This window comes from Artemia franciscana, chromosome 6 (genome assembly GCF_032884065.1).
Source record: "Artemia franciscana chromosome 6, ASM3288406v1, whole genome shotgun sequence".
In the NCBI taxonomy this organism is placed as follows: Eukaryota; Metazoa; Arthropoda; class Branchiopoda; order Anostraca; family Artemiidae; genus Artemia; species Artemia franciscana.
The window spans coordinates 3,625,720-3,650,465 of record NC_088868.1 but is presented as its reverse complement, the minus strand read 5'-3'; the positions used below and the strand labels follow the sequence as shown (position 1 = coordinate 3,650,465).

Below are 24,746 nucleotides of genomic sequence, written 5' to 3'. Positions count from 1 at the left end.
GTATTGGTGGAATTTGAGAGCCCATTTCTTCCCCCAAATGTGTGGTGTTCAGGAAGAAAAAAAGAAGTTTTTATATATAATCGAAGGGTGTTGCAATGCTATAAATGCCAACGTTATGGACACTTACAGAAAGACTGCAGAGCAAAAGAATTTACCTGCCTGAGATGCTCAGGCAATCATTTTTCAAAAGAATGCTCATTGAAAGACAAAGAAATTAATGATCCAGCTAGGCAGTACTGTTGTGCTAATTGCAAGGGTAGACATTCAACTACATCCTCAGCTTGTCCTGTTAGAAGGGAAAACAGGGAAATATTAATGGTAGCAGAAAAGTATCAGATGGGATATAGTAGAGCCAGAGTAGCATATAAAAGTTATGCACAGATAGTGCAAAATGAAGCTTCTAGAACGCTAAAACCAGAGTCCATCATTGTCAATAGAACAATGAGTCAGTTAAGAGATGAAATTGTCAGGAATACTACTAAAACAATTGTAGTAGGACTGCTATTATCCCAAGACATGTTGAATATTGGATCTCTCTCACTAGATGAAAAAATCAAGAAGCTTTGTAACTTTGTAGAAACAATGAAAATATGCAAATTAGAAATGAAAGATATTGCTGATGTGTGCCAAGTAGAGATGATGATAGGATCAGCTGCACCAACACAACCATGAACATGAGAATAATTTCTTGGAATGCATGTTCAGTTATGAAAGAAAAGAAGGATTTGTTTCTCATGAGTTGCCTAGAAAATAAAATAGATATATTTTGTATTCAGGAGACTTGGTTAAAGCCCCATATAAAACCAGAATTCCATGGGTACAATGTGATCAGACAAGACAGAATCCACACCAGTAAAGGAGGAGTGTTGATTGGAATCAAACAGAATTTTCATTTTACTGAAATTGAATTAGAATTGGATGAAGAAGTGGGGGACAGGATAGAATTGATGGCGGTTAAGCTAGTTCTACCAGGAGGAAAGGGATTGTATATTGTTAATATATACAACCCTTCAGGATCTAATGGAATAATTGGCCAAATAATAGAGGAAGTTTATCAACAAATACCAAATTCAGATGATATCATCATTTTAGGAGATTTTAATGCCCATAGTAATTTATGGTGCAGATGTAATGTGATAAATAAATCAGGTAGGAGTATTGAAGCTACACTCCTATCTACCAATATGATTCTGTCAACTCCTAAAGGATTACCTACCAGAATAAATCCTCAAACAGGAGACTCTACAACCATCGATTTGGTTATGGCTAACCAAAGAATTTCCTGCTCATTAGTTGTTGACATTTTACAGGACCTTGTTCTCCATAGTGATCATAACCCAGTGATTGTGGAAATAGGCAGTAAATATCCTACTGGAATTAATGAAAGAAGAGATAAGTTCAGAACTGGAAATGTCAATTGGGATGATCTAACTGCTAAGCTGAAGGATGTCAATATCAGAGCTGTTATTGAGGGGGAAGCAGAAATAGATAAGAAAATAGAAGCATTTCAAGACCATCTTGTTTGCACAGCTAAAGAAATAGTACCATTTGGTCCCGTTGGATTTTCAAAAAGAAAAAAGTCTGCTTGGTGGAATGAGGAGTGTTTGAATGCAAAGAAAGAGGTCTGCCAAAAACGCATGCTGTACAGAAGATATAATTCTCTCTCAGATTTTATTGAATATAAAAAAGCTTATGCAAGTTTTAAAAGAATTGTGTTAAAGTCCAAAAGAGAAGCCTGGAATTTGTTTTTAGCATCATTAGACTTTAGAAAGCCAGCAAGCAAGGTCTATCAGTTCATTAAGAGTATATCAAACAAGATGCCCGCCCCTAGACAGAACCCACCTTTAATATTTGAAGATAAAGCACTGGTAGAAGACAAAGAGAAAGCAAATGCTGGTGCCGCCCATTTAATTAAATCCATTGGAAAGGCAGATCCTAACGATGTCGAAAGCCAAAGGATTAAAAGGAAAATTAAATTTCTCTCCTCTCAAGGTGGAAAGGAAGAATATAACCAGCCTTTCACACTCAAAGAGCTTGAAGATATAATCCAGGGTTTACCACTTACCTCTCCAGGCCCTGATCTTATTCATCCGCATTTTGTTAGATCATTACCACCAAATTGGACCTCAGCTCTACTAGATATATTGAACCTTGCCTGGTCTCAAGGCAAATTTCCTACAGTATGGAAGTATGCTGAAGCTGTTATGATACCAAAGGGTGGCAAAGATCTATCCAAATTAGAAAATCACCGAATGATATCACTTTTGCCTGTTTTAGGCAAGGTTTATGAAAGGATTGTCAAGAAAAGGCTTAATTTTGAGATTGAAAGAAGGAAATTGCTGAAGGATATTCAATGTGGCTTCAGACGGAAGAGGAGCACTATTGACTGCCTTAATTGCATAAAGCAGGACGCACTTTACGCAATGCAAAACAATTGGATAATGTTATTGGTTATGTTAGACGTTGAAGGTGCATTCAACAATATAGTCCATAGACAAATTTTGTCTGGTCTAATTGAAGCTGGTTTTAAGGGAAGTTTAATTGCATTTGTTGAAGATTATATGAAGCAGAGGACCATCAAAGTCAGAGTTAAGGGTGAACTATCAGATGTTATAGTAGAAATTAAGCGAGGCGTCCCCCAAGGGTCTGCCTTGGGGCCGGACCTCTACAATATTGGAGAATATAATATCCCAATAGAAGAGAGTGCTGAAAAAGGCTGTATATTTGCAGACGATAACAATGTCTGGGTGTTGGGCCGCTCTATGGAAGAGATTCACATGATTATGGAGTCTGTTTTGGAACAGCTGCAAAGATGGGCAGATGATATTGACCTTAGATTCTCACCTAATAAAACTAAAGCTATGATATTCACAAGAAAAAAGATACTGGTACCCCCATTGCTTCATATATATGGGCAACCTATAGAATATGTCAATGAATCAAAGATACTGGGATGCGTTTTTGATAAGCAGTTAAGCTGGAATAGCCATGTACAATCATTAAAGACCGCTTGCATGAAACGTCTGAACATTTTAAAGGGAATTACAGCTGCCATGCATGGTTTACACCCTGATCTGCTATTGGATTTTTATGTAAAATACATTCGAGCTAAATTAGAATACGCTGTGGTGATATATGGATCTGCTAGTCCATCACTTTTGAGTAAGCTGGATGTCTTGCAAAACTCAGCTATCAGAACTGCTTACGGAGGTAGAAGTACGACTCCAATTCCCTTTTTACTATCGGAAAGTGGCTTAGAAGACCTTGAATCGAGAAGAAACATAGCCTTTTTGAGATACATTAGAAGAATATTGCTCGCGGGTAAAAATCATCCTGTGAAATCACGGATCATAAAGACAGGAAGAGCATGCACCAAGAATCCAAAGAAGGTTAGAAATCAACTTAATTTTTGGGAAAAGGCTTCAGAAATTTCAGCATCCAAAGATGTAAATTTAAAAACTTCAGAATTTTTAAGCATATGTGAAGTTCCTGATATTGCTCCTTGGGAAATAATCGAGCCAAAATGCAATCTATTATTTCCTACAAAAGAACGTGATATGGACATGGAACTCAAAATAATGCTAAACGACAAGTATAAAAATTACATTGAAATATATACTGACGGTTCGAAGTTGGAGAGCCCTACAGCCGTTGGTGCTGCATTTTGGATTCCAAAAATGAAAGTTGTCAGAAAATATAAATTGTACCCTGAGGTATCAGTGTTTGTTGCTGAAGCATATGCCATTTTGAAAGCATTGGAGTTTGCAGAAAGTATGGAAGACCATGAGGACATTCTGATATGTTCTGACTCAATGAGTGTCTTGGAAGCATTAAAAAATTTTGGAAGGTCTAGAGATCCATCAAGAGAAATAGTGGCTTGCTACCAAAAATTGTTAGGGATGTTAAAAAGAAGGAAGATTTCGTTTCAGTGGGTTCCCGCCCATGTGGGAATTAAAGGGAATGAGAGAGTAGACAGAGAAGCCAAAACTGCCGCACTAGAAGGTCAGAGTGAGTTGGATGTTCCTACTCCAAGAATTGCAACTCAAATAGAGCAAATGATTAAAACAATCCGCGATCAAAGCTTCCAGGATAACCTGAACTTATCAGGAAATTTGTTTGTAACTACAAAGGAGAGGCGCAAGAGAGAAGTTGTAATATATAAATTTTTGAATAGATGGCAATCAAGAATCGTATTTAGACTCAGATCTGGTCATGCTGGGGTTCGAAGTTATAAAGCAAGGTTTGAAGGAGCTTCAGAAAGATGTGAATTTTGTGACGCTGAAGAAACTATTGAGCATTTACTTCTCGAGTGTGATAGATATGCGAGTGAAAGGAAGGAAATAGTGGAATTTTTTCGTGTAAGAAGCATTAAGCCAAGTGTATATCATATTCTGGGTGGTCTCACTACATCAGAAGACAAAGTGCAGATACTTCAACTTGTTACAAAGTACTTAGAAGAAACCCACCAAGACTTTAGACTTTGAAATCAGTTATTGGAGTTCCAGATTCTACAAAGAAGGCTCTTAAGTGGTAAACAGAGGAGAGCATAATTCCTTCAACTTCAACTTCAACTTAAATATTGAGATGTGTGTTAATATTCAACCAGCATACATAGGAACATAATTAAACGGCCTAGCACCTTCAAATAAAATCCTTTTTGGTCTTTGAGATTGCTTTTTCAATATTCCTTTATGGCTGTACCATCATATCTGGCATCATTAGTCCTTGGTAATAATAATAGGTTATGCTTGTCTAGATTACATTTTAGTGTTACGGCTGCATAATAAACAGAAACGGAAAATGCCCTTCAATTCCCATTCAGTGTTCTTTCGAAATCTAGCCTCACAATTAGGTCTACTGTTGTCACTATCTATTGCAGCCCTCCTAACAGGGCTTAACATAGATAGCTCTAGCTTGTGGATATGCAGAAGTTTTATATTTGGACAAAATTCTAGTTTAGCTACATTTTTCTATCTCAGAAAGGGGTTAGGTTAGGAAAAAGAAACTTTCAGGAATGGGTCTATACTAAAGCATGTCCTGAGAGGATATTTTGAAGCACTTCCCTCCATTCCTTCTCCCTCTAGAGAGCCCTGACCTTTAAAAATCTTTGTGTTATAAAAGCACAACCTTGAAAAATAGATTATCTGCTTAAATGAAAAATAACAAGATTGTTTTCAGCTTCTCAACTTTGTTTAATCCCAAATTATGGGTTTTGATGATCTACAAATATGTTTCCCAATTTTTAGAAAAAAACCAATGATATGGCTTAGAATTATATTCAAATAACAGGAATTGCATTTTGACAATTAAAACCAGAGAAAAAGAAACCTACAACTGAAAATGTAAGGTAATAGGCTATGTTTTCTTGTCATAATTTCAATTGGTAAATTTCCAACCTGTCAAGTAGCCTAGGTAAATTTCTAAGACTTAGAAATCAGAAGAGAGTTAATGTAGGAACGTGACAATGCCTTCCTGGAGTATGTTTTTGGCCCTGGATCTGTTACTGAATGTTTTATTTTCCTAACCCCTTTACAAGATAGCAAAAAGTAGCTAAGCTAGAATTTTACCACCAATCTTCCGGTGGTTCCTTCCTAATGTCCCCAGATATAACCCCAGATATAACCCCAGTGTATATAAGAACTAAAGAAAACATTATTTATGAAGTTCTTATGTTATAATATGCAGCAACTTTCTGTTAGGCTAATATACCCAGCAGTTAAACAGATAAGTATCACTTTAATATCATTGTAAAATCTTCTATTATACTACCAAGCAATTACATTATTTAAAATTAAATATAGCAAATTTTTATTAATCATTTTGCCATTAGCTTGAATATTTTTGAAGTTGATGTTAAATATTTTGAATACACTGATTTTGAATAATGGAGCCTGATCCTAGGCAAACTAATTAATTTTAACTTTTCTGTAAGAAATACTGCCAAATGAACACAAGATATTAAAGTTAGAGCAAACAACAAAGTATATAAATCTCAGACAAACTGAATCATAAACAAGTGTTATGTAAAGCAATAATTTTAATAGATAGGGTGGACTATAAGATTTTTTGGTAGAATTTTAGACAAGCCACTTTTACCAAATTGGAAAGGGGTTAGGTTAGGAAAATGAAATTTCAAGGTATGAATCTACAGACTAAAGTTTGCCCAGGGAAAATATTTTAAGTACTAAACTATTCACTATTGAGCAGTGGATATCTGAAAGTACCTGGGATATCATTGATCAAAGGGCAGAAGCCAAAATTCTCGTAGATAGACATGAGCATAATAGGACATGCACTAGAGAATATCTTGATGATTTAAAAGCACAGTATAAGCGTCTCAATAAACAAGTCGAAACAAGGACAAGGAATGATAAGAGGGTGTTCCTCGAAACTATGGCTGATCAGGCTGAAGTAGCCGCCAGGCAAGGAGATAGTCGTACTGTGTATGCTATAACAAAGGAGCTTGTGGGCATTTTGAAGGCTTCTTCAACCCAAGTTGAAAACAAAGAAGGCATCTTATTAACCCAGACAGATGACATAAACCGACGTTGGATGGAACATTTCACCAAGGTATTAAATCAGGTGCCTCCCACAACTTTTTTAAATATCCCTGAAGAAACACTGTTTGATCTTGGAATATATTCTGGACCTCTCTTGCTGAGTGAAGTAAAAGATGCTCTAATGACTTTGAAAAATGGAAAGGCAGCCGGTAACGATGGCATACCCTCAGAACTGTTGAAATGTGGTAGAAGCACCCTAGCAGTGCCCATGTTTGAACTTTTGTCACGTATTTGGGAAGATGAAAAAGTCCCAAGTGAATGGTCAAAGGCAGTAATTATAAAACTCTTCAAAAAAGGACAAAAGACTAAATGTGACAACTGGAGAGGTATTGCTTTACAATCAGTAGGCAGCAAGGTTTTGTGCCAAATTATTCTCAGTAGAATTCAAAGTAAAGTGGAGAAAGTTCTGAGAGATGAACAGCATGGATTCCGCCAAAACAGATTGTGTTGTGACCTAATATTTAGCCTGAGAATCCTGCTCGAAGAATCTAACAAATGGCAGGTTCAATTACTTGTAGTATTTATTGATTTTCTCAAGGCTTGATACACCGCAAGACCATGTGGAAAATCTTAATACATTACGGGATCCCGATTAAAATTGTAAATATAATTAAAGTGCTTTACCTCAATATTAAGTGTGCAGTACAAACCAAGGGTGGCCAAACGGACTGGTTTACTGTTCAGTCGGGTGTCCCCAGATATAACCCCAGTGTATATAAGAACTAAAGGAAACATTATTTATGAAGTTCTTATGTTATAATATGCAGCAACTTTCTGTTAGGCTAATATACCCAGCAGTTAAACAGATAAGTATCACTTTAATATCATTGTAAAATCTTCTATTATACTACCAAGCAATTACATTATTTAAAATTAAATATAGCAAATTTTTATTAATCATTTTTCCATTAGCTTGAATATTTTTGAAGTTGATGTTAAATATTTTGAATACACTGATTTTGAATAATGGAGCCTGATCCTTGGCAAACTAATTAATTTTAACTTTTCTGTAAGAAATACTGCCAAATGAACACAAGATATTAAAGTTAGAGCAAACAACAAAGTATATAAATCTCAGACAAACTGAATCATAAACAAGTGTTATGTAAAGCAATAATTTTAATAGATAGTGTGGACTATAAGATTTTTTGGTAGAATTTTAGACAAGCCACTTTTACCAAATTGGAAAGGGGTTAGGTTGGGAAAATGAAATTTCAAGGTATGAATCTACAGACTAAAGTTTGCCCAGGGAAAATATTTTAAGTACTAAACTATTCACTATTGAGCAGTGGATATCTGAAAGTACCTGGGATATCATTGATCAAAGGGCAGAAGCCAAAATTCTCGTAGATAGACATGAGCATAATAGGACATGCACTAGAGAATATCTTGATGATTTAAAAGCACAGTATAAGCGTCTCAATAAACAAGTCGAAACATGGACAAGGAATGATAAGAGGGTGTTCCTCGAAACTATGGCTGATCAGGCTGAAGTAGCCGCCAGGCAAGGAGATAGTCGTACTGTGTATGCTATAACAAAGGAGCTTGCGGGCATTTTGAAGGCTTCTTCTACCCAAGTTGAAAACAAAGAAGGCATCTTATTAACCCAGACAGATGACATAAACCGACGTTGGATGGAACATTTCACCAAGGTATTAAATCAGGTGCCTCCCTCAACTTTTTTAAATATCCCTGAAGAAACACTGTTTGATCTTGGAATATATTCTGGACCTCTCTTGCTGAGTGAAGTAAAAGATGCTCTAATGACTTTGAAAAACGGAAAGGCAGCCAGTAATGATGGCATACCCTCAGAACTGTTGAAATGTGGTAGAAGCGCCCTAGCAGTGCCCATGTTTGAACTTTTGTCACGTATTTGGGAAGATGAAAAAGTCCCAAGTGAATGGTCAAAGGCAGTAATTATAAAACTCTTCAAAAAAGGACAAAAGACTAAATGTGACAACTGGAGAGGTTTCGCTTTACAATCAGTAGGCAGCAAGGTTTTGTGCCAAATTATTCTCAGTAGAATTCAAAGTAAAGTGGAGAAAGTTCTGAGAGATGAACAGCATGGATTCCGCCAAAACAGATCGTGTTGTGACCTAATATTTAGCCTGAGAATCCTGCTCGAAGAATCTAACAAATGGCAGGTTCAATTACTTGTAGTATTTATTGATTTTCTCAAGGCTTGATACACCGCAAGACCATGTGGAAAATCTTAATACATTACGGGATCCCGATTAAAATTGTAAATACAATTAAAGTGCTTTACCTCGATATTAAGTGTGCAGTACAAACCAAGGGTGGCCAAACGGACTGGTTTACTGTTCAGTCGGGTGTAAGGCAGGGCTGCATTCTATTGCCACTGTTATTTGCCATAGTCATAGATTTTGTGTTTTGTGGATGTAGCTTCAGTGGGGGTCTACAATTAAACCCACTAAGAACCCTCCATGATGGTGTTTTTGCAGACAATATTGCACTCTTCGCTCATGAATCAGAAGATATACAACACTATATAAATGAACTTGAGCATGTGGCAAATGCTGTTGGACTCTCCATAAACGCTAACAAGACTAAATCAATATCAAATGCAGTCATTCCTGACTTAGCTGAGGGACTTTTGGTCAACAATGAGGAAATTGAAGTAGTGAGAGAGTTCAAATATCTAGGCAGCATTCTTATGCAAGATGCCAATCCTGAAAGAGAAATTTTGTGCCAAATAGCATTGGCTGGCTCTGCCTTCAATTGTCTCAGAAATGTTTGGAGAAATAGTAAATATTCCCAGAAGCTAAAACTCAGAATTTATAATAGCAATGTCCTCTCCATCCTTACATATGGTTGTGAAATTTGGAGTATCACTGCGCAACTAGGAAAACGACTATGGGCATTCAATAATAACTGCCTAAGATATATTTTGAATATACATTGGACTGAGAGAATAAGAAATGATGAGATTTATACCATAACAAATCATACCCCCATCCTTGATACCATTAGAAAGCAACGATGGATGTATTGGGGGCACATGGTGCGAATGGGTGATGGAAGGCTGCCTCATGACATATGGTGTTGGATACCCCCCGGCCTCCACAAGTCAGGGAGACCCAAAATGACAGTTGGCAGGATGTTAGAGAAGGAGGCGAAACTGGTGAGGTATTCGATGGAGGAGCTTTGGTCGAAGGCTCAGGACAGGTCATTGTGGCAAACCACTGTTGCTGCCTTATGTGCCCTCAGGCGTGGGAGGACCTAAGTCTAAGTAAGTAAGTCTCTAAAGGGCACTGACTTTTATAAACTTTTGTTTTATAAAAGTAAAACGTTGCAAAATAGACTTGACAAGAGAACTGTTTTCAGCTTTACAGCATTGTTTGGTCCCATTTTATGGGGTTTCAAATATCTGCAAATACATTTCCTAAATTTAGCAAAAACCCATTGATACGTCTTGAAATTTGAAACTGAAAATTTAGGCATAATGTTGTTTTTAAATGTTTTTTGTCCCCCCCCCCTCCATTTTTTGGGCACTTCGTAAAAGAAATGAGTTGGTAAAATTTTTGCAAGAAACAGCAAGATTTTTCCTATTCTCTCCAACAATTTTGTTTGGTTAAATAAGGACCACAAAAAACTCACATTTCATCACTAGATATCCCAAACATGGTTGTAAATGCAGCAATTTTAGCAACTCCTGCCATGATTTTATGGATAGTGAAAAAATTTACCATTTGGTTAAATAAAGAGCATGAAAATAGTAACATGATATATACCAATATCTTAATCTTGGTCAGTAAATGCAGCAGTTTTACTAATTCATGCAGTGATTTTACTTATCATATTCAAAATGGACATTATGCTAATTGTTGATAAACAAAAAGTCAGCAAAAATCATAAGCCAGTTAGTAAAGTTCCTTGCTCCCCCCTTCAAACATTTTGGCTAGTAGCAACCCTGAAAGAAATAGCTAAAAAAGCCATGCCATTAATTACCAGAATTTGATCCCAAATCAAAATAGAACATTCTTTGCATCAGAAGTGAACTTTACACTCTCTCTTAATGTTCAAATGTATACCCTAAATTATATAGGCCTTTATGTAATAAATTTTCCAATATTTTGACAATATATTAAAATAATTAGGCTAAAAGAGTGACTTTTATTGCCACTGACTGTGGTAATGACTTAATTACCACTGAGTTTGAAAATTAAGTAGTGATTACTTGTATCTTGCTATAAACTACAAAAATGAACTGTATGATTTCTATTTTGTATCTGCTTGCAAGCTTCTTGGCAACCTTCTTAAAAAAAGTAGCCTCTCAACATGTTATCTTCAGCAAAGATTCTATTATAGTTATAATAGAATTCCCCAGTCACAAGTCTTTTGCAGCTGTATTTCTCCTGACTTTTGTGCTTGATCTCAAAGTGACTGCTTTTAGCATATTGTGCTTTTTATCTTCAACTTTTAACATAGGCTATGTTGTTACTTTGTCTGGCATTCATGAAGTCAAGGTAATGAAAAGAGGATTCTATTTGAATGACCTTACTGTCTTTGCCTGCTTTTACTCCTCCCTACCTGTGGTTGAAAATAATGTAAAAAATTGAACTAGTTTTCATAACAAGACATGAAAAACATACAAGTGGGACTTTCAGTAAGTTTTTGATGAGAAGCTGAGCAATATCAAACTGCATCTCAATCTTCTATGTGATTGTGCTGTGCTGCCACAAAGTGAAAAGAATACCTCTTTTGAGGTCAAATCCTATTTGGCACAAAAATCATGTGTTAAATAGGCTCAATCAACTGCTGTTCCTCTCCAACGTGTTTGTCAAAAGTCTCTGGTAAAAAAAGTCCTTGGTCCCATCCTTAAAAAGGACAAAAAGACATTTTCATGTGAAGTTCTTGTCACTTCATTACAAGTTGTTGTACTATGTTTAAGCTCTTCATGTCATTTTTGATAAGAGACACCAAAGTAAAATATTCTGTCCCTCCTTGCTAGCTTGCTTGCATGCATGCTTTCTTTCTACTTATAAGTGTACTGAAGGATATCAAAGATTTTGGTGAATTTGTTTTTATTATTTATTTGCACTTGAAATTGCAAGAGCTTTTGACTTACAGATAATTTGTTCAGGTTTTGCTTGAGGCTCATATGAAAGGTGCTGATAAGCTGTTTAAGATAATCAAAAATAAAGATGGTAATCTGCTATTTTAAATCCTTAAAGGTGTGCACCATAAGGCTTTGACTTTTCAGTTGTGTTCAATAATCATGTTTACTGGCGCTCAGGATAAGTTAAACTGCACATTTATCACCAAAAGGGTTGATCCTCTTGTTAATTATGCTTGCTGATGATTTATTGAACTTTTTGTACTTTCTAAGGATGCTTCTTGACTTTTGAGCATCCCCAAGAAGATAATGCTCATATCTGTTTAAATTTTCAGCACTGATATTACAGTTGTTCTTTCAAAGCAGACAAAACAAAAGGAAAAGGTGTTTAATAAATTTATATGGCTATGAATTTCTTTTCGATATTATTCTTACTTACCTGAGTATGTTCTCAAATTTTGAGAATAAAATAACCACTATACAGCTGTATATCTATAAAATAAAGAAGCTCTTCCTAGTTTTATATTTTTATACATTCTGAAAACTTTATCGGAAAGTTCTCAAATTTTGAAGTGACTCTTACAGAAACTGTAAACCTGGTACTGAATAATTATGCTTATCAGATATGGATATGAATGCATCCCGGGCTTCTAACATTTTGCATCTCTAAGTCGAGCACACCAATATCAGGTGTGCAATAGCTATTTTCCTCACCTACTTGCTCTTGGTCCTGTCTAGTCTTTATAATTCTGACAAAAGGAAGCCAGTTCATTGCCTTTATTTTAAATTTGGAAGGCATTTCATGGTACTGCCATTATGGACAAGTAACTCTTTTCTGCAAAGAAAAACATCTATTAGTAAACACAGCTAGAGTTATTAATAAGCATATTTATGAATTTTCTATTAAATGAAAGGAATCTTCCCTTCTTTGGTTCCTTTTTTGTTTTTCTTGTTTTACTTGGCCTTTTCTGGGCCTGTCCAGTTTTCAGCAAAATAGTGATGGTAATAATTGGCTCCATTAGCCTCTTAACCTCCAATGGTGGAAACAACTCAATATTTGGATCAAAACATTGCATGCCCTATGGCATATTTAGAATTATTAATGGTAAAAAATACAAGGGGTCTCAGGAATGATAGGGGACGCATACAGTAAATTCTTTGGTATTCCACCCCATGGGACAGTCAACTAGGAAACAAATATTGATACCAAGTCAAGGTGGGAATTGGGTATAAGGCTGCAGGATAAAGTTTTTGGGGGATAAGGAATAACCAGTAATGGGAGAGAATATCCTCCAGGGATTGTAGTTGGAAAAGACTAACCTTTGGTATTGCAATCACAATTACCCATGAAATACCACAATCAGTTGTTGGCTTAGGGAACTGGCTACCACTGTGACTTCCAGAAGGCACTTCTTTCTTCCAACTGCCTCAAAAAGCTGATAGAACAGACCTCCAGTCCCTTCCCAGGCTCACCCAAGCCAATCACATCTTCAATACCAACTGACTTCTCCAACACCTTCTATGGTCCTTTGAATTTTACATTCTGATCATTTATGGCGTTCTGCTTAGAGGGCAGAGACCCCCACCTCCCCCTTAAGCTTGTAACTGTAGGCTGACAAAAATTACTGCTATAAAGTGTTACCAGTTGCCTGCATACCAAATTTTTAAAATTTTGACTTTTTCTGTTTCTCTTTTTTCTTTCTTGCCTTTCTATACTAAATAGGAACAAACAAGTCCTTTTCAGATGAATTGAATTTTTGAATTATACTCATTTTCGGAACTTTTTGTCTCTTCTACTTTTTCTTGATTTTGAATTTAAATAAACAAATCATCTTGAAATGGGAACTGAGTTCCCACCAAGGCTGTATCCAGGGGCGATGGACTTTGGGGGTTTAACCCCACCCCCCTGGAATGTTTGCCTGACTTGTAAAAACGTAACAAAAATCAATATAAACAAATTTTTGATGTGTTTTTAAAGTTTTACCCCCCCCCCCCCCCGAAAAATCTTCTTGTAGAACAACCCGAAAAAACAATCCTGGATACAGCCCTGGTTCCCACACTAGGTTTTTCTTACTGAATTTTGTTCATTCAAATCTTTCAAGGCAAAATACATACTCTTAAGCTTATTTTCAACCTGGTCTGGCACACTAGATGTCTCATTTTTGTGCCTTAGTAGGCTATTGTTATCTCATCTTGGTAACAAAAGATTTGAAGCCTTTCACTTTTAGGAAAAAAGTGATGTGTAAAACCATTAAATACAGTATAATTTCCATTCTGAACTATTGCTGCCTGGTTCTGAAGAGTCAAGAATCCAATTAACTTTTGCAAAACATCAAATGGAAAGATCAGACAGTTAAACATAATTTTAAATTAGAGTTAGAAGGACAAAAAACATTGAAAAAAAGGAGAAAGGGCGTTTATTTGATGCTACAATAGGTGTCCCTTGACACCCAGCAATTATTCTAGGTGATTTGTCCTGTTTTTTTTTCTATTCCAGAATGGTCTGTACAAAAGAAAAAATAAGTTGACAAAAACATATTCAGAGTAAACTAGGAAGAGTTCACAAACCTGGATTACAGCAAAGAATGCTTGGACTTTGCTGAAGGATACCGTTGTTTTAAACTACTTTCAGATAGTTTGTATTGTATTTCGGCTTAAAAAGTTTTAGCGTAAAAAGTGTTAAAAGATGTTAGTCTTTGTTTGTTTTTACTGCACATTTTGTTTTTCAGGGTACTTAGATGACTGTGACTGCAAAGAAAGCTGTCGAATTTTTCTTAGGGAATCTCCTGATCTTGAAGAAAGAAGAGCTTTTGTTTCTAGAGGAATATCACCTACATCAGATTTGGGAATTTGTCTCATTGACATTTTTGAAGACTATTTTGAAACAAAAGAAATATGTATGTTCCATTCTCCTATCAGAGTTTTTCTGGTTGTGATACTGATTTTAATTCCACTTCACAGTCCCAACAAAAATCCTAACCCTTATTTTTTGCCTAATTTAAAGATTAAGAAAGAAAAGAGGAAGGGGGAGAGAGGAAAAGAATAGAGGTTGATAAGCCTGAGAATATTAATAAAGAGGAGAAAAAAATAATAGCAACCAGATTACAATACAACAAAAGAATATAGGGGAAAACATAGGAAAGAAAATCTAAAGACTTAAGCCAAACTTTAAAAATACTGATGCTGATTGTATGGAAATTGGAATAGAAAGGAAAGTTGCCAAACTTGAGGCCACTAATGTTGACTTTAGATCGACTAGAAATAAAAACTTCACTAGCATCAGGATATAGCTATTGAAATTTTGCAGGGCTGGAATCCTATCATTAAATCAATTCAGTTATTTTATATTGTTTTTGAAGTGGCAGTTAAAGCTAAAAACAACATAATCCAAAACAGGGTTGAAGTCCCTGAAGAAAATATTGTAAATAGCTGTGAGGAGAAATTTTTCTATTCATTCGTTGCATAAATTGCCTTACAATGGAAATTTTTGTTGATTCTTTTAATAATCAGATTCTTTCTGAAATCTAAATTGTACATCCAAATAATGAAACAAAAAAAAAACTTGACAGGCTAAGTAGAGTGGGCTATCTACCTGAAAAGTAATCATAGCATTACAAGTATCAGACACATATGCAGGATTCTTCCTTCTTTGGGGGGGGGGGGGCAACTCAATTCCAGACTGACAAAAGAGGCATACACTAAGAGAAAGGGAGGGTCCTTCAGACTGTCTTTTAGGATTTACCTTCTTCTTTTTTTCATTTTTCCTCCTGAATTTCTTAATATTTTCACATAAATTACTTTTTTTTTTCAGGATTTGCTAAAGTATCCTAATTGAACTTTTCTTTACTTACTTGTGAGGCCGTCCTGGCTGAGTGGTTGGCGCGCTCGCGTGAGAATTCTGTGTCCATAGGGCATGGGTTCAATCCTGGTTGTGACCAGTTATTTAGTTTGGGACAGGGGTTTGTGGCGTGACTCTGTAAGCTCAGCCAGAGTCGACCCAGCTCTAAATGGGTACCTGGAGAAATCTGGGGAAGGTAAGCAGGAAGGGTGTGTGAAAGCACAGAATGGTTGGCCCCCAACCCCCATTGCACTTCCCCACTGAAGGGCCATGAAACGGAGATAAGCACCGCTGGTTTGGACCTTAAGGGTCTAGTGCTGTCTTACTTACTTTACTCACTTACTTACTTGTAGGCACTGTAAAGGGGGATTTTTGAAAAACACAGAAGAATAACAACAACTTTGAAAGATATGGAATCGAAAGCTGATGGTTGAAGCCAGCAGAAAATAAGCATACATGAGGGTGGCTGTTCACATTCGCCACTCTACTGAGCCTGTTTTGGATATAATTTGCTGTCTCTTTAAATTGTTTACAGATTCAGTAAGATATAAATTGTAGCTATAAATTAAAAGAAGTATTATATGTTTGAGTTATGTAAATGGCAAATTATATCCTAGTTTACTCAGTAGCGGCATATGCCACACCAGCCTCAATTGAAGATAGTAATTTTTGCTCTTTTTGTTAGTTTTTGCTAGTAAGGTTAAGCTTAGGACTGTAATATGATAGTCTCCAAATTCATTTTTAAGTTTGCTGAATATCCATTTTGATTTGACAAGAATTTCAATAATTTGGCTGGTTCCAATTCACAAAGTTATAAGTGTAGGAATGTGGAGGTTGTTTTATTTTAAACGTCTAGTTTGAAACTAGCAAAACAACTTCAGAAAAGTTGTATAGAATCTTCGTTTTGTACTTTGCAGCATTGCAAAAAAAAGGTGCTCAGGACTATCTTTTCATTTAAACTTTTTAAAAGTCAAAACTTGGATCTAAATGGATGTCAAATCTGGACTCCTCCTTTTAAGTCACTATTGCAAGTAATCTGGATTTTTTGTATGCAAAAGACAATAAATATTTTTTTTTTATAGCAAGTGTAACCACGACTCGACTGTTACTTGTCTTTAATAGCCACAGCTCTCTTCATGTGGCGAAGGACTGGTAATTATTGTATACTTGTTGTTGGAAACCAGATTGTTCAATTCAGTGTTAGAATGTTTAACAGTCGGTTTGACACCCAGTGTTGAGGTTCAGGCCATACTTGGCATCCTTATTGGGGTGACAGTGAACATAGGTGTAATCAAGGGGAAAAATACTTGTTTGCTTCACCAACATGGAAACCTTGCATTTCTTCTTATTGGGGGACTACCAAAACCTAGAAATTTGTCTTTCCTTAATTTAAATTCTGCCACAACACCTATTCCCTACACGTTAATGGGAAACAGTCCACTGTACTTATATATGAAAAGACTCACATTTAGTTGGTAACTCATTGTACAACAACTTTTCGCAAACTAATTGAAAAACTAAACGAACTGTGTAAGGTAAACATAAAGTCTTGAGTTATCCACCTAGCTAAAAGGTGGGCTCAGTGACAGGATACATTCCATCATTGTTGTCAGTGACATTCAACTAAAAAAAAAAAAAGACATAGAAATGCGCATTTTGTTGAGATTTTAGGGGACCTGGAAATATGCTAAATAAGTTTTTACCTCTGATCTGTTTGAAACTTGAAATACTCTAATGTACAAGAACAATTCTAGTTTGCAGTCGTGTCCCCTTCTTAAATGGGGCCCAAAAAAGGACCAACAAATTTTGTTCCAATTGGCCTAAGGTTATGTCCTAATTAAACAAATGAAAATATAGAAAAAATTGGTAAAATATTTTAAACAAGACGATGGAAAAAGACAACAACAAAAAAACACACTTTTAATAATAAGGAAGGTCTGAACATTTAAATTTCGTGTCTGGAAGCTTGTATCAACAGAACAAGAATTGTATATATAAAAACTCATTTAGAATATCCAGAACATATAAGTAAAAGGAACAAAACAGAAAACAAAAAGCACATACGAAATTAAATCATATATTAATAGTATTCAATATGAGAACTGCTTGTTACTGGAAATAGCACGAAAATCAAGCAAAATCAGGATAACTATGCCATCTTTCTTGTAGGCTATATCACATTAATGTAATAGCAGAGGCATAGCTCTTTTTTGATTTGCTAGTGAAACCTTACAAAATGAAATAATTTATTTATTAAAATATTCACGCAAGTCCTAGGTTTAAATCCATACAGTTTATAATATACAATGAAGTTTTCTTGACCTCTATTTAATTATATTAGTTTAAATCTAGGGCATGTGTAAATTGTTTAAATAGAAAATTTCATTTTCTTTAGGTCTCATTAATAAATGAAAAACGAGCCGTGCCTAGGCTGTTACTTTATTGTAATATAGCCTACCTGAAATACACCACAGTTATTCTATTTTTGTATGATTTTCGTGCTATTTTTAGTGACAAACAGTTGTTACATCAGATATTATTTAAATGTGAGTTCTTATTGGTTTATCGTCTGGGTTTTTTTTTTGTCTTTTATTTATATATTCTCTTTAATTTAGCTTAATTTTAGCATGATTTTTTTCCGTTGATAGAGGTTTCCAGACTCATGCCGAAATATTTGGGCCTTTATTATTAAAAGTTTTTTTGGCTTTTGTTTTTTCCGCTGTCTTATTCAAAATATTATAGCCGTTTTTCCACGTTCTTATGTGTTTAATTTGTAAATGGAAAGGCAGTGGAGTCTAAAAAATTATTTATGTTATATCCCTAATTTCTTGAACTAAGCGGGCTTTAATACACAAATAAAATTGAAAAAAAGGTTTGGTTTCCCCGAAAATAGAGCGAAAGTGCCAAAAAGTTTTTTTTGTTGGGGCCCAAGAATGCTCCAAAAATTTCTTTTACTGATTGGTTGAGATTTCCAATAACCGTTGCGTTTGTGAAGGGGACCTAACATTATGCTGGGACGGAGGGGGGGGGGGCTAGGGGACCCTTAAATGAGTCAAACAGCTGTCATTTTTCATCAGTTCGAAACCTACAGCCAAATCACCTCTGGTCCAAGGGGTACCTTGGACCAGATTGAATCACTGTTCCCCAAAAGTGGGGTCCATTATAAATTTGACTTGATTATTTATATTATTTTCTGTCTGGTTTAGGTTGTATCTATTTATCCATAGCAATATCTTCAATTATGTTTGATGTCATCATTTATTTTAATTTATGTTTGTTTTGGGTTTCAGTGACTCGTTTCAGAAACCCAATAGTTTCTGTTCATTTTAAGTTTTTGAATTACTATATGACTTTATTTCTGCTTGTTCTCAGTTTTAATATAGCCCTTTAGTTTCATTTAAAAAACTTCTTTTTTGAAAAACATTTCAAAAACTAATTAGAAGAGCAGGGTTTGAATAACTTAGGATTCAATAATTAGAATTCAGATCAGGACAAATCTCTTTGTCCTGATACTTCAGGACAAATCTGTTTGTCCTGAAGTTTGTACTTCGTTTGACTTGTTTGCGCCCTCCCTCGGTAATAAAGCTTGGTGTATATTCCTCATTAGAACTTGCTTAATGCTAAGAGCTGTTTGTCGTTTAACTACTATTTGTATCATAGCTTCTAGTAAAATTTGTTTTGTTTTTTCAGTCACAAATCTACTGTCAAAAGTTCCACGGGACTTGCTTGGTAAAGTTCGTCGAAATGACAGTCTGAGCACAATCACTCGACAGATGGTTAAGTTAGTTCCCAAGGTAAAACCAAGCTATTAAGCTTTAGAATAACATGTTATCTTTGTCTCATGATTTTATTAGGGATTGGAAGTTTTTTTTTATAGAAGTTTGAATGGTAATTTGGAAGCTTTTGTTTGACAGGACATTTTATAAATAATTTTTAAATCCCCTCGTAGTGAGGTCCATAGTGAGTCCATGGCAAGAAAATCAACTTTTGAACCCAAAGAATTACCATTTCTTTCCTAACGCTTATCAATACTTCTTGAAGAGCTCGTGAATTTATATTGTGTCGAATTTTGTTTTACAAGATAATTTTTAGATGATGAACGCCATTTTGACAATTTTGAGAAGTTGAAAACTTCATTGTTGTGGTACAAAAAACAAAAAAAAAACAACAACCGGTAATGACTGCTAAAAACGAGGTAAGTCCTGATTTCCAGTAAAAACAATGTTGAAATAAAATTGAGCCTTTGGCCCCTTTGGATGAACATTTTGGCTAAAAGCAGGCATGTTGTATTTTGTTACAAGAAGAGTAGTGGAGGGCTGTTTAACCTCTATAACTGGAGGTGTAAAATTTATGGTCCCTCCAACATCCCCGTCCATCGTTGCAACCTTTTTAGCAGAAAGGTAGGCATGTTCAGACCCAGGGCTGCTTCAATCCCCCTTGCTCATAAGCTTTTTTTGACGAATAGCAGGTTTTTTGTATCTTATTTGGATTTTCAGACAGTATTGATAGAAGTAAAAGTGGGGTCTTCGCTCCTTCAATACCTCCTGTCTGCCCCCTCGTATTACTGACTTGAAGCCAGCATTAAAGTAGTTTGGTACATATTCTCTTGAAGTTTTTTAGGAGGGTACATACAGCCTAAGAGATGGTACGCAATTTGTTTCGGTGGACTTCACAGTCTAGGAGCAATTATGCTTAAAATTTCAGTGTTTGGGGATTTCTCCTCTATTACAAAGAGTGATTTGTAAGCAAGAATCATAAAATATGCTCATCCTCAGGGACCTGGTGTCACATGCTTCTACTAATTTGTTTGCCTTTTATTCTTCTCCAGTGTATTTTAGGGTAGTTAAATTTCAACCATAATAAGTGATATTGCAACGTAATGACGTAATTTTGCAATTATTAATTACATTTTTTTGGTTGTAATCACTCGGGGATAGACATGGAATCAAAGGGTTCTTACCATCAATTATGTAGGGAACAATAAACTGGTGTTATATTCTCATGTAAGCTAATGCTGGAATTTTTGAAATAACAACAAAGATTATTTTAGGGTTTATCTTTGAGGCAAAGTAATGAAGAATTATCTTCAATGCATAGTGGATTATAAAAATATTAACAATAATTAGGTGCCAGGAAACAGAGAATAAAGTGGTTTTAAGAACACGGTGTATTTTGAGACCATTTTTAAGTTAAACTTTTTTTTCTTTTTTTTTTTTAGTCTGTATTTTTTTTGTTCCAAAACATCCGAGAAAATTATTATTTTATGGGCTTTATCGAAATTGAAAAAGAAAGACGATGAAGTGCGCAAGAAGTGTGTGTCAGTGGCCACCAAACAAGTAGGGCTAGGTTGCAGAGTATGACTGCAAATTCCTCGTTTTGACCTTATATTTTGTCCTGAACAATTTTACTGTTTCCGGACCGTTGTGCATAAACATGTTCAGTCTACTTTTTCCCGAAATGGAACTATGAGTGCCATCTAGAATCGTTTCTTATGGCACTTAGTATTTACCAAGTGACACAACTTCTGTCGGTCTGGCTGTCCCGGTTTTGCTAGTTTCGGCACTTCCAGATAAGCTATTTGGCAGGCGTATCAGGAACCAGATCAGATTAAATTAGAAATAGTCGTTTCCCCCATTCGACCATCCGGGGGGGATTGGGGGGATGGTTAATTCGAAAAAATTTGAAAAATGAGGGATTTTTAACTTACGAACGGGTTATCGGATCTTAATGAAATTTAATATTTAGAAGGATATCGTGTCTCAGAGATTTTATTTTAAATCCCCACCGGATCCGGTGACATTGGGGGGAGCTGGAGAGGGAAACCTGAAATCTTGGAAAACGCTTAGAATGGAGAGGTCGGGGTAAAACATGGTGGGAAAAATAAACACAAGTTCTATATACGTAATTTACATAACCGGGAAGGATTTGCTCCCTTTGGGGGAGCTGGGGGGGGGTAATTTGGAAAAATTAGAAAAAATGAGGTATTTTAACTTACAAACGAGTGATCGGATCTTAATGAAATTTGATATTTAGAAAGACCTAGTAACTCAGAACTCTTATTTTAAATCCCAACCGGATCCAGTGTCATTGGGGAGAATGGGGGGGGGGGGTCCGGAAATCTTGGAAAACGCTTAGACTGGAGAGATCAGGATGAAATTTGGTGGCACAAGTTTCAGGAGTGGCTTGATGGCACAAGAAGGATAAGAACAAGTTCTAGACACGTAATCTGGAGGGGGGGGGGGAGTGGAAGGACGGTTAGTTCGGAAAAATTAGAAAAAATAAGGTATTTTTAACTTACGAACGGTTATCGGATCTTACTGAAATTTGATATTTAGAAGGACTTTGTGTCTCAGAGCTCTTATTTTAAATCCTGACCGGATCTGTTGACATTGGGGGGGAATTGGAGAGGGAAACCAAAAATCTTGGAAAACGCTTAGAGTGGAGAGATCGTAATTAAACTTGGTGGGAAAAAGCTCTTGGCTCTTCTGACCTTGTCATAAGTGCCATATGAGCTCTTGGCCCTTGTTTTTTGTGTCGAGCGGTCTATTTGATAAGTTTTTCAGTCCATTATTGTCTAAGCTAGAGATTTTGCATTTACATACCCAGTCTCATCAAGGGTATCAAGCAGATTGTTAGTCTTACAACGAACTGTCTAACTATTAAAACTGAATAGAGTTTGGAGAGCAACTGCCCTATAAAATAGTGGTGGTGACGTGGGTTTGATCTGGTGGTGATAGCCTAAAGACATGCATGATACCTAATCAGAACCAAAGAGAGGAGAGAACCCCAGAAATTGTTTTATAATTTTCAAATATTATTTGTCAGATGACCTAGGTAAAGAACAAACGGTTTGCAAGAGGTTTTTGATGACAAAATTTCACTTGGCGAAGAGAGCTTGGAACTGCAAAAGGTCAAATAAAGGCATTATATCTTCTACTCCTCCAAGAGCAGCAATTAATGAAACGTCCTTAGAGAGTATGGAAGAAATAAAAGAACCAATTGGCAGTTTCCCAACTCACGAATCCCATTATTGAAGACTGATAATTCAGAGAAATTATTTCTCTTCTAATTTCAACATCAACAAGATGCATGATCTATATGTTGAAGCTCAGATAACTGCTCGAAAGGAATTTGAAAACCTTGCTGTCTGTAAGATAATTTTGTTGTTGATAATGTCATATTGATAAGGATTTTTGTTCTGACTGTCACCAGTGACGAGACTAAAGAAGCAGCCAGAATAGAAAAAGCTTCCCATTAATCTGCTTTCACCAATGATTACTATTCAAAAAAGTTGATACAGCATCAACAAGATTAGTGAAGCAAATCAAAGGGTTTGATGCTTTGACCTGCCACAGTGTCTACCATGGCTGCTTGAACTTACAATCTCACTGTTCATGTTATCTCTCATAATAAAATACGGTCCAGTAACGACCCATGGCATGAAGCAATAGGAGACAAAAGGGCAAGTGAGGTGGCATCATGCTTGTTCCTCAGTCTATCCAATCTTACTGAGTTTTTAGGAACTTTGAAACTTTATTCTAACACCTGTGGTTCACAATACAGATATATGTATGTGTTGACAATGCTTTGTTTCTACACATCGCACTTAGCTGGTAACACCCTGTCACATTTCGATCAGGAATTCCTAGAGCCAGGTCATACCCACTCAGAGTATGACACTTGCAATGCTCGAATCGAAAAGGCAAAAAACGTCTGATATTCTTGTCAGAATCCCACAAAATTCGGGCAACGTTGTGCAAGAAGTAAAATACCAATGGTGGCACTTAAAAGGAAGTAAGAAGAACTACTTGACTGGGACGAATTTTCTAAACAGGTGTGCAGCAAACCAAGTGTTTATACAGAAAACCGCAGGTTTACCACGTTTTGTGGTTTTTTTTTTTTAATTTAAACATGGTACGCATTTTACATAAATAAAGAATTGTTATCTACAGCATTCATAAGATTATGCTTGTTTGGTAAATAGTAAGGTGTCGATAGGTTGTTGACTATGACTGAAAATGCGCACCATGTTTAAATTTTTAGGAATTTTTATAAGTCTGAGTATAATATTCAAAATGTTTTTCTTTTTTTGTCCATTTGTAAAACCTATTTTAAAAAAAAAAAAAATTAAAAGTATTTTCGTGGCAAAAGATGTACGGTGGGTTCGGTATGAGAAACATTTTGAAAGTCTGAACTTTAAGACAGACGTGGAAGATAAAGGACAGTCTAGAGTAGTAAGCTTGCGGAAAATAGAAAACAAAATAACAGAAATGCTGGGACCCAAATACCCAAACGTAACCGAAATCAATCCGTAAATCAAAATACGACGATGTTGTCTTGCTTTTGCCACTACTTAATGGACAGTATCATTCGTTTTATAAGAACCTCATATACAATACTTCATCAGTAGACTTCCTGACTAAGGAATCAGAGTCCTTGAAGAACTGTAATCCTGATGCTTCTTGTTCCTGTACTTTTTTGCTTTTTTTTACACTTTGTACTCCATACTGATTTCTGGTTCTTGCCATTTTTACTTTTGTTTGTCATAAAGAACAAAAGTTAGGCGGACTAATTGCAATCTAGATTTTTACGTCTGGTAAAATTAATATTTTGGTTAAAGGTGTTCTCTCCATTACCTAGAAATCTATAAGCAATTGACTAATTTCAACATTGCCATTAGAAAAAGCAGATAATTGTTTTGAAAAGTCCTTTCAACCATATATGGACTTGCCGGAGTTTTTTTTTTAAGTTTATTTTCTCTCCTGTAAAATTTGAATAAGTAGAATGAGTACGTTTATGCATAACGGTGCGGGTTTACTGGTAGATATAGTCAGCATTAATACCGTTGCTTTTGCTATTGGCCTTTTCACTTTTTTTCAGTTATGCTGGGTAACGCTTTATGTCTCTGGTGCTTTTAGGTTCCAATCTAGGAATCTTGCAATCTTATGCTAATGCAATAAAGATTTACCTCTCTTCATTTTCGTGTCTTCTTTGATTAAAATAATTCCTGTTAAGAAGGTTAAATACTAATTTCTACTGCCAGAATGTAGTTTATTTGGCTTCCTATGTAGATAATGGTAATGTAATTTTGTTTCGTCTCTTTTTTAGTCAAACTCGGTCATTCGCCAAGTCAGTGGAGGCTATTCATATAAGAGTGGATTACGGAGATCAAGATTAGAGAGTAAGTATGTTTTCATTGAGCTTCTTTTCCTCAGTTAGTTTTATTTGACTCCGATCGAATTAATAAAAAGAATTCAAGTAAAATTATCCG

At 35.7% G+C, this 24,746-nt stretch overlaps 2 protein-coding genes across 5 annotated transcripts in view; both read left to right on the top strand.

The window, feature by feature from the left end:
* The first annotated feature begins 3,773 nt into the window (after positions 1 to 3,773).
* On the top strand, positions 3,774 to 4,484 carry LOC136028463 (uncharacterized). The gene has a single exon (XM_065706305.1). It carries the CDS (start codon positions 3,774 to 3,776, stop codon positions 4,482 to 4,484), a length of 711 nt encoding a protein of 236 aa, XP_065562377.1.
* A 3,547-nt stretch (positions 4,485 to 8,031) lies between these two features.
* Positions 8,032 to 24,746, top strand: part of LOC136027925 (uncharacterized) — a 63,324-nt gene continuing 46,609 nt past the window's right edge. For 3 of the 4 annotated variants that reach the window (XM_065705375.1, XM_065705374.1, XM_065705376.1), the window contains exons 1-4: positions 8,032 to 9,810; positions 14,367 to 14,534; positions 19,166 to 19,269; positions 24,584 to 24,656. In XM_065705375.1, the coding sequence (XP_065561447.1) occupies positions 9,618 to 9,810; positions 14,367 to 14,534; positions 19,166 to 19,269; positions 24,584 to 24,656 (538 nt within the window). In that variant the 5' untranslated portion in view covers positions 8,032 to 9,617. Of the gene's footprint in view, positions 9,811 to 14,366; positions 14,535 to 19,165; positions 19,270 to 24,583; positions 24,657 to 24,746 lie in introns of those variants that run through there. The other variant, XM_065705370.1, reaches the window with a different exon arrangement.

Bases quoted from the DNA above. Each gene is read 5' to 3' on its own strand.
- LOC136028463 (XM_065706305.1), top strand. From the start codon at position 3,774: ATGGAAGACCATGAGGACATTCTGATATGTTCTGACTCAATGAGTGTC.